The 16,590-nt window shown below is 53.1% G+C and overlaps 3 protein-coding genes across 3 annotated transcripts; all 3 read left to right on the plus strand.

Annotated features, from left to right (window-relative positions):
- Nucleotides 1-248: 248 nt before the first annotated feature.
- Nucleotides 249-1,530, plus strand: DL89DRAFT_231080 (Oxysterol-binding protein; the record flags this gene model as incomplete). The annotated part of the gene is made up of 3 exons (XM_040884908.1): nucleotides 249-656; nucleotides 738-1,046; nucleotides 1,120-1,530. Coding segments are annotated over 3 exons (1,128 nt in total), but the record flags the coding sequence as incomplete, so codon positions are not given.
- Nucleotides 1,531-15,097: 13,567 nt separating this feature from the next.
- On the plus strand, nucleotides 15,098-15,895 carry DL89DRAFT_94447 (uncharacterized protein). Its single transcript, XM_040892284.1, has 2 exons — nucleotides 15,098-15,179; nucleotides 15,349-15,895. Exon 2 carries the CDS (start codon nucleotides 15,361-15,363, stop codon nucleotides 15,775-15,777), a length of 417 nt encoding a protein of 138 aa, XP_040738936.1. The 5' UTR covers nucleotides 15,098-15,179; nucleotides 15,349-15,360; the 3' UTR covers nucleotides 15,778-15,895.
- DL89DRAFT_94441 (uncharacterized protein) lies at nucleotides 15,896-16,417 on the plus strand. Its single transcript, XM_040892283.1, has one exon. The coding sequence runs from the start codon at nucleotides 16,013-16,015 to the stop codon at nucleotides 16,352-16,354; it is 342 nt and encodes a 113-aa protein (XP_040738937.1). The 5' UTR covers nucleotides 15,896-16,012; the 3' UTR covers nucleotides 16,355-16,417.
- The last annotated feature ends 173 nt before the right edge of the window (nucleotides 16,418-16,590 follow it).

A 16,590-nucleotide genomic window follows, 5' to 3' on the forward strand; every position in this document is an offset into this window, starting at 1 on the left:
GCCGTCACGTCGGCTGTGGCCCAGGGCAGCATGCCAAGTGCTGGCGAGAAGCCCGAGGACACAGTCCCAGAGCCAGACGCTGCTCCAGATGCTGCGCCCGAGGCTACACCAGAGACCACGCCCGAGGCCACACCGTCAGCTGATCTGACCCACTTGAGCGGCTACTCGCTGCCGGTGCGGATCCGCAACGAGCTGCCGGAGATCAAGAAGGGCGGGCCATCGCTGAACCTGTGGTCGATCATCAAGGCGCAATCGGCAAGGATCTGTCCAAGATCTCTGTGCCTGTGTTCTTCAACGAGCCATCGTCGTTCCTGCAGCGGTTTACCGAGGACATGGAGTACTGCGATCTACTGGAGATCGCGACGCTTCTGCGGCGCAGCGAGGACCGCACGCTATTTGTAGCTGGCTTCGCCATGAGCAACTACGCGTCAACCTTTGGCCGCATCGCCAAGCCGTTCAACCCGCTGCTGGGCGAGACATTCGAGTACGTCAGGCGGGACAAAAAGTACCGCGCGCTGTCGGAGCAGGTCGAGCACCACCCGCCAATCTCCGCGTGCTGGGTCGAGGGCAAGAACTACACGTACCATGCCGACACGAACATCCGCTCCAAGTTCAACGGCGGCTCGCTGACCGTGGTCCCGACGGGCGTGTGCCACGTGACACTGAAGCTGCCCCTGGCGTTCCTGGAGCGCGACGCCGACGCGGGCACACCAAAGCAAGAAGCGCACATACACGAGGGGTACTTCACCGAGCACTACACGTGGGACAAGCTGACGACGAACGTGAACGGCATCATGATTGCCAACTTCTGGATCGAGCATGTCGGCGACCTGAACGTGCGCAACCACCGCACCGGCGACCTGACAAAAATCACCTTTATGCAGTCCAACTGGATGGGCAAGAACAAGTTCCGCGTGACTGGCGAGGCCCGTAACCGCCGGGGCTCCATTGTCCACGAAATCGCCGGCGACTGGACCTCCAAGCTGGTCGCCAAGCCTGTCGGCCACCGTGGAGACTCCGAGGCCACCGACATCCCGCGCCCGGCAGTACATGGACGACGCGGCCACACTGGGCGATGCGGTGCGGTTCGCCGAGTCGAACTCGTTGGAGCTGCCGCAGCGCCCGTTCGTGCTCTGGAAGGCCAATGCACGCGGCGAAAACGCCTACCACCTAACCAACTTTGCCGTGTCGCTCAATGATAAGCCCGCCGGGCTCGAGCCGTACCTGTGCCCGACCGACTCGCGCTTCCGCCCTGACCAGCGCGCGATGGAGACCGGCGAATACGAGCTCGCCGACCGTGAAAAGTCGCGCTTGGAGAATAAGCAGCGTGCAACACGGCGGCGCCGCGAGCAAGGCGAGCTGAAGCCATGGAAGCCACGCTGGTTCGTCAAGGACACTGACAAGGATTCGGGCGAGTCCTACTGGCGCTTCACCGGCGAATACTGGGCTGAGCGCGAGCGTGCCGCAAAGCACCAGACCAGTGGCCCGCCCAAGATTGACGCATGGGAGGACGTCGAGGATATCTTTTGAGATGGCGTTTTCTTTTTCGATTACCAAACTGAGCTTTTATTCATTTCTTTAGAGGTGGTTCGGGTCAGTCAAAACTACGTTGTGCGTGAAATCGCGCAAATCTCCGATAGTCTTTGTCTGCTCGGCCGTGTTCGTCGGGTCATTAGCGAGTGCGCTCAGGCGCTCGTACACTTTCTGGTACCCAAGCAGCAAATTCGGCGAGCCATTGTACAGCACTGCGCAGGCGTCCGTCAGCCCCAGGGCTGCTGCCAAGTCATGGTACAGCTCGGGGGTCGTGAACGTATGGTGGTTGCTCATTTCGCTGGCCAGCGCCTTCTTGATAGCTGCATAGTCGCTGTCGCTCACGGCCGTGGCAAGTCCCACGAGAGCGAAGAATGTTAAGGTAGTAAAGAGCTTCATTGGATAGGGGAAGGATAATGTAGAGCGAAGACCCAGCAGGACAGGCTGCTGCTTTTTATCCTGGATCTTCACATGAGGAGATACGCAGTAACCGTATCGTCCACTGTCTAGGCACATCCAGAATCCAATCTAGAAGTGCCATTATATTTCCAATAGTAGGTTTATTGCTTGTTAATTACGCATCGGACTTTTCAGGCATTGAACATTGGAACACAGAGAAATGGTGGTTGAGACCCTTGCGCGCATGCATTCCATAGTAGCTGATCCCACCGCCGCTCGCTGCGTTGATGAAAAATAACCGTCCGATCCGCGAATGCACCAGCGCCATACAGCACCTACAATGAAACAGCTATTTAGCACCATATTTGCAAAATAGCACCTCCAATTTGCATTTGCCTCGACTTACATCACACATGGCTCGGTTATTGCAAACACATCTAGGCCCTCGCACAGGTACCCGGCCGTGTCACTTGGCTCATCGTGCATGCGCTTGGCCGGCACCAGACTGTCTTTCCGCGCCAGCTCCAGATCAGCCACCTTGCCAATACAGCACATAGCTGCATGTCTCAAGGGTGATCTTGGGCCCTAGCACTAGCCACCACTGCATGGGTCTTGGGCTGACACATCACCACGCCCTCCTGTTCACTGCGCAAAATCTGCCCGGCAATGTACTTCCTCTCCTCCTCAGTAATCTCCACGCGATTCTGTGCCGGCGGACGGAATGCCACCGGCCACACATCCTTCCACTTGCTAAACTGATCGGCCGTGATCGGCGGCGTATCCGGCACTTGACAGATTTCCCCCAATGTCCATTCCGAGTCTTTCAGGATACATAGCAATTCTTCCTCTGTAATAGCGCTAGTCTGGCAGAGGATTACCTGCAGACAAGTGCTGGTTTTGCGCACGCGCTTCACGTGCTCAATGCCGGTCAGCTTAGGCAAATGCTTGGCGATGAACGAAAGCAATTGCGAGGTCTCCTGCGGCGAGATCGTAGTTGTGTAGACGGTCTCGGTTGTCAGTGCGCGTTGTTCGTCTGGCGTCGGGATCCGCGTGATCTCAAATGAAGTGCTGCTCATGATCGGATGGAAAAATACATGCGAGTGCAGGGGAGTTGTTTGTATCACACTATTGGGAGACTGTTGGGTATGGTAGCTTTATCAATGTTTTGGGTTAAGGTGATGGGCCATTTTTTGTTTTAGTTTTAGAGATACGCCCCTTGTATCTACTCACTGAGACACACGTTGGGCGCCAGGTGAGGGGTATGTTAGCCACCGCCTAGCTATCAAATGGAGATACTTTGCTGCACTTTATCCTAGCTATTATTACCTATGTCTCAATATATAGCGTAGGGAAAGGTCGCTCGACGGGTAAAGCGCTCGGTAGTCTAGGGCCATTCTCAGTATACGTAGACGTACATTCCACTTGACCTGGTGCAAAACAAGGTTCCTAAAAACAAGTAATGAGGCAAAGGTGGTTGCTCTCTTTGTGCAGACCGTAGCTTCCTAAGCAAGTAGCTGAGGATTTCTGTTTTGTATTGTCTGCAAACACCTAATCAAACCCGCTTTCTGGCCACAGCTGGTATCTGTGATGTTTCTGGCATCATTGCGGAAACGCCTACTGCTTGTCTTAAAAAGACAGATCATTGCCACCCTTTTTTTATCTCTTCTTCATTGTGGTTTGCTTGCTCTATTCACTCACTCATGTTCTCTTCCATCGCTTCACCTGCCCAATCTCTCCCTGCCCTCATGCTTAAACAAATTGTTGGATATACAGCTGATGATAGCTGGGCAACTAGGAAGCATCGGTATAGTGATGGCTCATATTTTCTCGATATGGTGTCATTAATTGGCGTGTGCTCTGCATGGAGGAGCGCAGACTTGGATAGGATTTACTGAGATATCAATTGGTGCATCATTGATATCATACATTGTTAAGTTCTGTCTAAAGAGGATAGATTCTGGGCGCTTATGGGGCTACCTTGCGCTCTAGCAACGCACAGCAGTTCTCACATCAAAATGCTGACGCTGCATTTCTCTATCTCAGAAATTTTAGATGGTGCTTTACTTGGACACTTCAAAGAGCCACCTTCTGACGATTTAGTACTCCCTGGTGTCTCAACCATCGGACTTGTATCTGACACCAATTGGCCAAGCGATTATGATATGGTTCAGTGCGATGATCCAACCTATGCCCAGGCATTCTGCGACGAGGTAATCTGAATGCTCCCTAATGCAAAGAACCGAATTATCTCTCGGCCCGATATACTAGGTGACCATGGTTTAGCTTGTTTGTCCGTACTTTTATTTCGGGTCTTGTTGCCAACTCGATCTCGATCGGTATCTATAATACATACAGGAGTTCTTGGATCAGCGTCCCTGTTATTATCATCGGCATGCATAGACTGTCAATCGGTATCACATCAGCCGAATCGCCTGAAATTGAACTCGTTCGTCGCAGCGCTACCAGGCTGGAGAATTTAGATATTAAGGGAAAGCAGCCACGCGTGTTCACAGCGATTGCTTGCACAAACATGAATTGTATCGGGGACCTCTATAGGCAGTAGTATCCACTCCAAACCCCTTATGATCCTGGATGTGTGTGGGTATACAAACGGCCTGATGGCCAGCTGCAGAATGGTAACGATACTGTCCATACTGTGCCCGACCATCAGATGCATACAGGAAAACAAGGTAATGGGTGGCTCGGGAGTTCCAGTACTATATATTGGTGATAAGTCCACCGAGCGACAAGATATCTTGGGAAGCGAGCATTACAGATCACTTATCACTCGCCTTCAGCTTTTGGATCTCTCAGCACATTAGCATCCAGTAGAGGGTAATATATGAAGTACTTGTACGTACACATGCTAAAGATACATATACTAAATGATCATCAAATCCATCATCCACGCATTATCCATTTCATAAGCAACAGCAGTTCCCAGCTGCATCTGTAGTTAGCAAGTCTTGCATTAGATTGAAAGTGGAATGGAAGGTGCATTTATATATGCACGTGTAGATTTTATGTTGCACTCGCTGGTGGCCACAGAGGCAGCGATAGTAGCAAGCTTGATGTAGCACCGCATGCGTACTCAATATCTGCATGTAAAATTGTACAGGAATATATTGTGTTGAAAAGTTGAATAATATCACACAAGTTTTAAGGGGATATATAACGGATATCTATTCGCTGTCCAAAGGCGCGTCTCTTGGCCCGGCCTTGAGCGGGCTCCCTTCCAGAGCCATTGCCAGTACAAAGGCAATGACTAGAAACGGCAGCAGCACCCAGAGCCCTAGTGCCATCGAGTGCATGTATGCATTGGCGATTTTTTGCGCGCAGAGGGCCAGGAATCGTCGTTGCATACACTACGCTAACATCGCGCCGTGCCTCGCCAATAATCTTCTGAGCAGCTGGCGATTCGCCTGCAGCACCTGCCGCCAGGATATGAGCGAGCCGGTTGCGATGCACTGCACCAAACAGAGCCACGCCTATCACGCCGCCAATACTCAAGAAGAATTCACACAGCGGTGTCACCGTCGCCACGAGCCGCGGATGTGTTGTCGCCTGCGCCGCGATCACATTCGCTACTATTACATTGCCCATGCCTGCACCGGGCACCAAAAGCAGCAGTGCCTGTGCGATCGGTGGCACCTTGCCCAGCAGAGCCAGAAGAACGACACCTGCAGCCATCACTGCCGGGCCTAGGCGCAGAAGCAGTCGGTACTTGCCCGTAGCTGACATTGCGTAGCCGCTGGCGAACGACGAGATGCTAAGCGCTATGCCGAACGGCAAAACCAGCAGGCCAGCACGCATCGCGCTGACGCCGAATGCTGCCGAGAAATATACAGGCATGTAAAAGATCACCGCAAACATAGTCATGCCGCAGAAGAACGTCACCATACACGCAATCACCAGGTTGCGCACGCCAAACACCCACATTGGTACCAGCGGCTCATTGTGGACATTCAGCTCCACCACGACAAACAGCCCCAGCAACAGCCCACCCAGTGCCAGACACGCAATCGTCGTCGGCGCCGTCCATGCCAGCATTGTGCCGCCTATGTTCATGCCCACTATCAGAAGCGAGATGCTGGAGACGATCACTGCCATGCCTGCGTAGTCCAGCCGCACGCCAGTGCGTCGCGCCGGCTCAGCACGCAGCACTAATGCCAGATACAGCAGCGTCGCTGTACCCACACCCATGTCTGTGTAGAATGCTGCACGCCAGCCCACATGGTCTGCAAACATCCCACCAACCAGCGGCCCCGCGGCATTCGACAGGCCAAAGCAGATCTGCAGGCACCCGAGGAACCGCCCGCGTCGCTCCAGCTCCACCAGATCCGAGATCACAATAATTGACAGGTTCAGCATCCCGCCGCATGCCACGCCCGAGATCCCGCGCGCGCAAATGAACACCGCCATGCTCGGCGCTGTAGCAGACAAGGCTGCGCCGGCCACAAACGCCGCCAGTGCCAGCCCTAGCACCATCCGCCGCCCGAACGCCTCTGCCACGCGTCCCGATATGATATTCGCGCACGTCGAACACAGCATGAACACTGTCGGCACCCACTCCATCTTGTCCAAAGCCTTGAAATCGTCTGCGATCCGTGTCAGGATAGTCGACGTCACTGTCTGGTCCAGCCCCGACAGAAATATCGTGAAAAACAAGCCTCCAAAAATCAGCATGCGCCGCGCTGTGCCCAGCTCTGCCTTCCCTGCCAGCCCCTGGCATTTACCCGCCGACAGCGGTGCAGTAGATGAGCTGCGTGCTGATGTCACCGAATGTGAAACCTTCCGCCCTCCCTCGCCGCTCTCCACAAATGACCCATTACTGCAGTACTGAGTCATGCTGATGTCTGTGGTGTTGCCCTCAGAGGAGGCTGCTGACCCTGGCCGTGCTGCCTCCTCGAGATTGCCGCTCGAGTGCGAGCGCACATGCCGATATGATGATCGCCATGGCCCCTGGTATGTGCTGGACGGCATTCCGAGCAGTGACTGAGACCATCCAGATGGTCGCTGTGGTGTGGCGCGCATGGGAAAGAAGAAAAAAGTATATGGTGGGAATAATACTTGAATGGAATACGGGTAGAAAGAAAAAAAGTGAAAAAAAAACTAGATGTGGAATATTGCTCACAGATGCCGTGCTGTATTGAAAATATATAGGTGCATGCGACACTGAAACTTGGGCCCAGTAATAGCTGAAAATAATTAATTGTGCTTGGAAGGGGGAGAAAGTAGAGACAAGCCGCGTGGAATGGTTTATATTATTGTTCTGCTCTGCCCCCTCTTCAGGCCCAGTTCGTTCGGCCTACGCCAATCTCTCCTGCTTTTCTATTATCTCTGGAGCACAGAGACAGGCGCGAAACCGGCAGAAACACGAGTGCTCAATGCCTTCATACAAAAAGACGGCTGTGGAGATGTGGTTTTGTGCGCAGCAGCCGTGCGTGATGGATAACTGAAGCCCTTGGACTGCAGATGAAAGCCAATGTACGGTTAGCCACTGGGTAATGAAACGTGCGTGCGCTCTCAGCAAGGAATAGTTTTCGTTTCCAAAAAATCAGCGCTGGTGCACGGGCGAGATTGATAAATAGCTTTGTCGGTTACTGCTTTTGGAGCGAGGCCCAGACGAAATTACGATGTGGCCGCACTCAAGGGAATGCGCTGGAATTGCATGTAGCGGGTGCTTCCCGCCAACGGTTTTCGATGGCAAAACAATACGGCGGGAGCAAGCGACATCCGTAATCGCTTGGCATGGGGGGTTGCCGAAGCAGCTGACAAAGCAAAAAGGGCGGATTGCGTGGCATTCAGGCAACTGACATCTGGTAGGTGGTGCGACAGAGTTACATGGCTGGCCAAGCATCGGGGGTACAGTACAATCTGCCATCGATAACAAGCGATGCAGCGGAGAATGGTAGTATTGTGCCTGGCAATTATGTTACTCGGCAGTCAACAGGCATGTTTTTTCCATGCTGTGCAGATCCGGGAGCAAGGGGATGGTCTGCTGGCTTTGAAGGATGAACAATTGGAATTCGCCCGGCACATGCACCGTAAATAAGGTGGCTGGCAGGCTGCACACCGTGCTGGGCCTGAATCGCTCAGCATGCCAAGAAGCCGTCGGTCCGAACTGTGCTTGCAATGTCTGCTATTCTTTGCCTCGGCTCACTGGCAGCCCAGCAGCCGCATTGTATTTCGGACACGACATGAGGCAGGGCCCAATATACACATCGGCACACTTGGCTAATTGATGCCGACTTTTCCATGCTTGGGCAGAAAGCCTCACTGCATATTTATTTTTAGCCAACAAACGAGCATTGGAATGAAGAAAGCCCCAGGCCTCAGGCAGCGGCAGCCACTGGCTTGCCCTGCTGCATCTGCTGTGTTGACTGTGCTTCGCGCCGTGCCGCATCCTGCAGCAGCGCCGTGTCGACAGTTGGCGGCGAGAGCTGCACGTAACGCACAACAGAGCCGCGAATGAAGCAGTTCTTGACTGACAGCATGTGCGGGTACCGCGCCTCGTCCACGACCCGGATATCTTTGAGCTTGAAGTTCAGGAACTGGTCCACCGATTCGAGCGTGCCCTGGATCGCCAGGTCGTTCTTGAGCTCAACTGTCACCTGCTGGCCGACCTGCGTCTTGAAAAACGAATAAAACAGCATTCGTAGGAAAGCAAGTGTCTGGAATAAACGTGGAGATGCTATTTTTCATTGTTTATTTCCCCATATTTGCATCCAATTCTCTGGCCATCACGATTGGATGCAGATATGGTTTGGTTTTTTTTTGGGTAATGTTCTGCTGCGCAGGCCTGGTAACCCAAGCAGTGGTGCAGCCATATGTTTATTGGTTTTAGAATGCGAATAGGTGGGCTTGAGTATGTCGTGTGGGTGAAATTGTACTGAAGGGTAGTGCCGAGGGGTGCAGGCTAAGCTTAAAGAATATGCTTCTGTCTGTAGCTCCCGGTCGACGCTGCTGGTGTATCCGCGTGGGCCAATCCTCCATCAGCACAGGTGTTGCGTCGACAAAGTGGATCCTCGACTGAATATGGCGGAGGGTCTTCTTGGCTGTCTGCTGCCGACCCGATAGGAGAGCGATAGTGTTCATGAAGTAGCGGAGAGGCGACGACATTGTGGTGAATATTTGCTGAAGCAGCACATGTTTCTTGCTGATTGTCTACCGCTACATCCGTATCTGGCTGTACTGTTTGGCTACTAATCGGTGTAGTACTAGTTATGTCGTGGCCAAACATCCTTTGTCCTCCTCTCAGTGGCTCCTGGCACGTCTCATACCATCTCTTCAGCCTGGGCTTCAACTGCTCTAGGATCGTCAGTACAGTGTCGCACTGCCTGTTGGCTACAGTTTTTTGTTCTGCATATCCAGACAGCCTGTACTCTGGGTGCGTTGGCAGGTGGTTGATAACAACTACCAAGTAGCGCAGGAATAAAACAAAGGCTAGCCTCAGGTCCTCGGCAATAAGTCTTTGGTCAGCCTTCATGAGCAGCTTGTCCAGACACAGGTATATGTGCTGTATTGGGCGTTGCAAGTCAACCTTGGTCTGCGCCAGTTGTACAAGTTGCTGGAGCGACTGAATTCTTTCAACAGAGAGCCAAGTAGTATGCAGTCTTTCCAGATCAGCCATTTCCTAAGGGGTAGTTCTATTTGGCATACAGGTATACTGCAAAAGTGATTTAGTGAAGAGAACAAGAAATAGCGCCCTGAAAGCGACCAACGCACCGCTATTTGAAGTATCTGGCTGGTACTTTTGAACCACACGCCTTCCAGTACTATATTCTTGGATGGGAAGTAGTGAATTGAATGAGTTCACTGTTTATATGCCAAGACTCAGTGTAGCCTGTCTCGGGTAATAAGGGGGCGAGCTTTCACGAATTTGCACTATGTAGAATGGCAAGGAGCTGCTATACAATGCCTATATTTGGTCACATAAATACTGAACGCATCCGTTCGCTTACTTGCAAACGGGTAAACCGCATTATTCACAATGGCAGCTCTCCTGTACCGTCGCATATCGCTCAGGCGCCAATAAAATCCAAAGGCTAACTCTAGGATTTAGCTTCATCTCTCCAGAGTCGTAGTTTTGCGATAGCACAAACAAATATCTCACAGGCATGTCTTCATGACATGTGTCCACCCTTTTAACTCGGGCAAGATAATGCGTATATTTGCTCTTACGCATTGCGCAGGTCGATAATCTCAAAACTGTACCGCGCCTTGACCACATGTCCATCAGGATCAGCATTGGTATAGATTATGTCGGAGCCATCATGCGGATGGAACGCCGCCTCCTGCTTGCAGCTCTTGATAACATCCATGCCGGACGGGTCGGTCAGCCGGAAGACTCCGTAGCGCGGGTCATACTTCGGGGAGCATACAATGGCAATAGCCTCAGGCATAAACTGCTGATATGAAAAGTGCGTATGCAAGTCGAGAGAGCTCATAAAGCAGGTTTGCGACGGATGTGTGTGGATCCAGCCCAGTGTCAACAGTTCTAGCTGCATCTGCGTCACAACCAGCTCCTCCTCGTTCTCGGTTGTGCATGTGTCAGATGTAGCCTTTTGCTTCGGAATGATGAGCGTAGTTACTACCAGTGTCTCTTGTCCAGGGACGACCTTGCCGCAGAGCACGCCGCACGTCTCGAGGTTCTGCTGAGTGTTGGGCTCGGCGATGCGGATGAACTCCTCAAAGATATCCTCGGGAATCTGCATCGGACGCATGCGCTCGCCAGCTTCGGTTAGGGCGTATTCATCGGGGGAGATTACGCACTGAGGAAGTGCAGTCGGCGACATCTGTGCCAAGTCTCCCAGCGGCACGATGGTGTTTGTCTCGGTGGCCAGGCCCGAAAAGTCATCGCAGTACTCACGCGGCTTCGGCGGCAACGCTGGTGCCGACGAAGGCAACGGTGTGTGGCCTCCGCTGACAGGTGAGGGACTAAATGTCGGGTCATACAGATTGGCGTGGCCAGGTGGTGGTGGCGAAAATTCAATCCCCGGCTGCACGGACGCCATTGACGTATGCTCGGGTATGGTGATCATGCCTGGGTTTGCAGCCGACGCGCGGCGTGGCCGGGCAGGGATTGGCGGCGGCGTCTGCTGCGCGTGTGGGGTTGAGTTCTGCAGGTGTCACCTCCCTTGGCGGCACCGGCGGCAGCGGTAAGTCGATCTGGGGTGGGGGTGGCCTGCTGGCAGCGGCAGCAGCAGAGGATGCCTCCAGCGATGGATATTCTATCAGCGTCTCTGTCCTGACATTCGGATCTTTAGTATAGCTGCTGGACGATACCCGCCGTGTGTTCATAGCGTTATCGCTGATTCTGACCCCCTTCAGTGCGTCGGCCACATTGTATCCATATTTGGCTTCATCTTCGTATCGATCGAGGTGGATCTTGGGTCCCCCGTCGCCATATATATCCGCAGTGCTATCCTTGCGTGGGTACTCTTGGATGCCTGGTAAAGGCGCGCGCTTTGGACTGTCCTCTTTTGGCAGCTTGAATGTTGTCACCGATACCGACATCTTCTCCATTTGCTTCATACGCTCCTGGTATACCTCGTACCGCCTCTGCAACGTGGGCTTCAGCCTTTCCAGAATCGACAGCACCGTGATACAGCGCTTGTTGACCTCTTCCTTCTGCTTTGCATACTTTGGCAGGCGGTACTCGTGGTGCGTGGGCAGGAATTTGAGTACAATGGTCGAGTATCGCATGTAGTAGACGTAGGCCAGCTGCAAGTCCTGCTCGATAAGCTGGTCGTCGGCCTTGGCAAGCAAGTTTTCCAGCGACTTGTAGATGGACTTTATCGAGCGCTTCGGGTCGATGTTGACCTGGGCCGCTTGCACCAGCTGGTACGTCGGTAGTAACACGCTCGTCGGGTCGCCAGGTGAAATTCGATTTGATAGATTCCGACATTTGGGAGCAAGTGAGGAGAGTTGAGCAGGTTGAATTGCAAGCGTCGAGGCAAGAGTACAAAAGGGTGGGGAAAAGCTTGGCTCGCTTGTTGAGGTTTTGGCTTTCTCCCAGTACAGCCTGCCTATTTTTATTTAAGGTGAAATCTTGGCACCCCACACAGGCAGGCAGACAATTGGCCCTGCCCCTCACGCAGCGTACTCTGCACATGCAGCGATGGCTGCATGGGAGCTGATAGCAAAGGCACTGTGAGAGCGGCTGTCAGTTTCGGCGTGCAAAAGAACATTCGGCAGGGCACATACGTGAGTCCATTTCATGATACACATGTCGTTTCTGAAGATAGAGTTAAAAGGTGGTGCCCTCGGGCGGCTGGGGCAGTTTCCGGTTCGTCGGCTGGGCCATTTCGCGGCGGAGCTCAGTCAGGACGGTCTCAAGCGTATAGCTGCGCTTCCAGTGGCCCAGGCAGCCAATGCGCTTCAAATCAACCTCGCCGTTGGTCGCGTTCACGCCAGGCAAGTTGATCTTGGAAAGGAACACAACCTTTGGCGGCTGGTTCGGGTAGTTCTCGTCACAGAACAGCGTCAGCGAGTAGATGCGGTTCTCATGCGCAGACTACAGTAAATTTGTTTGTTAGTTATATGCATCGTGCGGCTATGCCAGCAACCGCAGCTGTGCGTCGAATGCTTACATGGGCGGGCCGAGAATGGTGCCATTCCAATGCTTCAGGTCAATGTCGTCGGGATCTGCCAGGCCATAGCTGCACGCCCCATCTCCGATGCCCTTCTCGCCCTTGTCGGAGCTCTTCTAGCAGACGGAAGCTTCTGGGAACTACCAATTTGGTCACAGTAAAGACGCCCAGCGGTTAGTCACCTTCTGATGCTATTGCCATTGCAATGGTCGTCTGCCCATTTGGCCTGCAAGTTGCCAATGCTGTCGCAGGGTTGGGCCGTACCGTGAGCCATTGTATTCTGTAATCAAGCCAAGCTGTGTAATGTGCAAAATAATTACGTGTAGAGTAGAACACAAGTTTGCGGTGTAAGTATTTGGGCTGATGGCAACCATCGTCATCGCCTACGGCCAGCACTGTATATCCCGTGAGCCAGTGATCTGAGGAGTCAATTTGGCACGGGTATTTGATTATCGCTGATCCGGAGGATTTGGCAAGTAGAAAAGGTGGCTGTGGGGCGAGGGTTCCAAAAAGTGACTGTTACGTTGTGTGGCGTAGCAGCACTGCGTACAGTGCGTATTCCACAGATGACTCATATAAAGCAGACGTAGCGCATCAGACAGCCAGTGAGGCATACTCTTGCTTTTCTCATCCCTAGCACTCCAATACTTGACACTCTAACCACCAGGATGACAGTCAGTGGCTCTATTTCTCCGCTCAGCTACTATCGTCTATCAAGGCGCAGGAGATCCTGCTTGAGACCCTCGACGTGGCAGAGTTTGGTATCTCGGTTGATAGCATACTCTTTTTCGAAAACAAGGCCAATGACCCAGACTTCATGTCTAAAGAGGCGATTAACCGCAGCCTGTGCAGAAATCATTGCCGACCACTACCCCATCCTAGTGGGTCGCCCCAAGCTTACTGACGACCAGAGGTGCGCTATCAGCGTTGACCCTGACAACCTTAACATGCCCAGTGTCGAGGACGTATACGTCGACCAGCCCGCCGACAGGTTCCTGATTACGCTGAAGAAGGAAAAGGACCTCCAGTTTTTCAACTTGAAAAAGCTTGTCGATACCATCGGGATGGACAAGTTCCCAAGTCAACCTTCCACAAGGACCACTCCAGCGTTGTCCTGCGCTTGCTCCGGTTCAAAGACAACAGCTATGTGGGATTCTCGCTTGTGTCTCCCACACGCCGTGTTTGAGGCATCGTTGTGCAGTGTTCCAGGTAATCTGTCTGCATATGTGCGCAACGGTGGCTACTGCAAGCTGGCCGACCCTCCCATTAATGACCGCAAAGTCATTGCGGACCATTTCTCTACGGTCACACCGGAGCCGCTCAGTATCGTCAAGCACTTCAAGGAGAGTGTTCCGGACCTGCCCATGACATTCCCAAAAACGTGATCCCGCTGCTGATGCAGTCGCCTGATGTGCCGCCCTACGAGCAGCAGCACCTGCTTCACATCTCAGCCGAGAATTTGGAGCGCATGCGCCAAGATATCGATCCGTCGCAGTCAACCAACAACATCTTGACGTCGCTGCTGGTCAAGTGTATCCCCGCGGCCAATGCCGAGCATTTCGGCAGCCCGCCGCTCAACGTATATATAATGATGGCGTACGATATACGTGACCGCTCGACGATCCCACGGGCATATGCTGGCAACGCAACAGGCCCTATGACGCTACATATTGCTGGCGAGAAGGTCATGGGCAGCTCGACCAAGCAGCTGGCGCAGCACATCAAGGAGGCCGCTGTGGAGGTGCAGAGCGGACACTGCAAGACGCTCATTGACATCGTCGAGAATGATATCGGCGTCCTGTACAAGAGCTCATGTACCTTGCGAACACGCCGAATACTGCATATATAGGCACGTCCAACCTGCGCTATATGCCATATTCCAGCATTGACTTTGGTACCGGCGGACCGGATATCCTTTCGTTTTTCTACATCAACCGCGAGGGGTTAATCCGCATCAATCCCAACAGACAGGATGGCGGCATCGACCTGTTCCTCAACTACGCCGATGCCAACTTTGACAAGCTCCAGACCATGGAAGAGCTGATGGAGTATGCTGATGTTGTTTTCTGAGGGCTCTCCTGCCATGCCCACACACCTGCCACAGACTTTTTTATTTTATTTTCATCACTAAAAAAACCAGAGTATTCTGAAGCCATTTTTCTAGCCGCCACAAGTAAAAACCCACTTTTTCCACAGCTCTTTTCTTGACTCTCAATTCACCCACTTTCCCCTCTCTTTAAATATTATTACCTCTACTCTCACCAACGCATTGCACACGCACCACACATTACATATAGCCTGGCAGCCATGGATAGCGACGAAGGTACGCGAGCCAGCCTGGACCTGCTGTTCCGTGGGCAGAATAAACTTGTTTCTAAGCTTCAATTCATATCGGTGTAGTTGCAATTTGTCGCGTATGTCGGAGCGAAGCGACAGAGACGGAGCCGCTGTTTCACCGTGCAAGTGCTCGGGCAGCATAAAATTCGTCCACCAGCAATGGTGAGTGTCAGCTAGACGTCAATTTTGGTTTTCTGGCCGGCGCCGTAGCGATGGAAGCCATGCTATGTCCTTTAGCTCCAGCACCACGGTCTAACATCCCTCCCTCCTTAATCACACATGTAGTCTCGAAGAGTGGTTGACACATAGCAACAAAAAGTAAGTGCACTTGGAATCGGTCGCTCTCACGGGGTTTATTAAGCATGCCAGTGCATCAGCTGCCTGTTCTGCAGTACTGCCAATTCTTGCAGCGTTTGACGCCTTGATTCAAACCACCGCGTTTCTGGCATTGGGGTCTACAAACTAAACCCTTTCTAACCGCATGTAGATACTGCGAGCTATGTGGCACGAGTATGCGTTCACGCCGCTCTACGACCCAAACATGCCGGAGAGCATTCCAAAACGCATCATCGTGCGCCAGATGCTTGCAAACCTCTTGGGCGTGCTGGGGACTGGGCTCAGATGGCTAGCGGTCGTCAACCTGTGGCTTGTGGTGCTGCCGTATATTGTGTACTGGTTGACGCGCTTCTACTTTTGGAGCGGTCAGTCCTTTGTTCCCAACGACTCGGTTGCCGCGACTGTCGCTCTTTACAGCGGCGACACTGATGCCACCAATGCAACCATGCAGGCCAATTCAGCCGGGGCAGTGATCACAGCTGGCTCGCGCTTTGTTGACCATGCGTCGTGGCGCGAGTGGTATTGGCAGTCCGCGACAACAACACCATCGGCGAGATTACATCGTATACGGGTGTTCTAGAGGGTGCCACCAACACCGCGCTGCTGCTGTACTCTTTAACCAGCATTGTTGTCAAGGTATGGACTCGGCTAGCAAAGCGCATTCTGGGTATCTCTATCTCTGAAGAGAACATCCATGCTCTGGTTGAAGTCATTGTTGAGGGGCTGGCCAAGTGCGTCGAGGGGGGGTCATCACAGTGTTTACGGTGCTGGCGTTTTTGGCGCTTTTCCTGCTGCGTGACTGGATTGTAATCAACATGCCTGCTCCTGACGACCTGGTCGACCAAGTGGAGCAGCAGATCAACAACAACAACATTGCCATTGCGCAGGACCGCCAGCGTTTGGAGCGGCTGGTCGAGGAGCGCCTTGCCAATGCGGATAACCGTCTGGAAGTTCAGGGACAGCCGCTGATTGCTGAAAATCCGCAGCACCGGCCGTTGTTTGAGCGAAGGCCATTGGATGTCCCAGTGCTCGATGACTTGCCGCCGAATGAGCGGCCCATTGGACAGCAGCCCGAGAGCAGCCAGCTATTCAGCACCATGAGGAGGAGCAACATACCGGGTGGGCTTACGCAGAGGAGGCATTTGTTGCCGATGTAGACGGCCTAGCAGACGGGTCTGACAACGATGATATGCCGGATATCCGGTTGGCTCTACTGACAAGCACTCGGTAGACGATGTCAGCGATCAGGAGGACGTCAGCCGACCCATCTCCGCTTGTGGGGATCATTCACCTCTATTGTCAGTAGGTGGTGTCGATACCGGCAAGGGCAAGGGCAAGGGCAAGGAGCGCGCACCAAACAGTCGTCGGCTTCTGATGATGCATGGTCGTTTAT

This window comes from Linderina pennispora (assembly GCF_002104995.1).
Source record: "Linderina pennispora strain ATCC 12442 chromosome Unknown DL89scaffold_206, whole genome shotgun sequence".
In the NCBI taxonomy this organism is placed as follows: Eukaryota; Fungi; Kickxellomycota; class Kickxellomycetes; order Kickxellales; family Kickxellaceae; genus Linderina; species Linderina pennispora.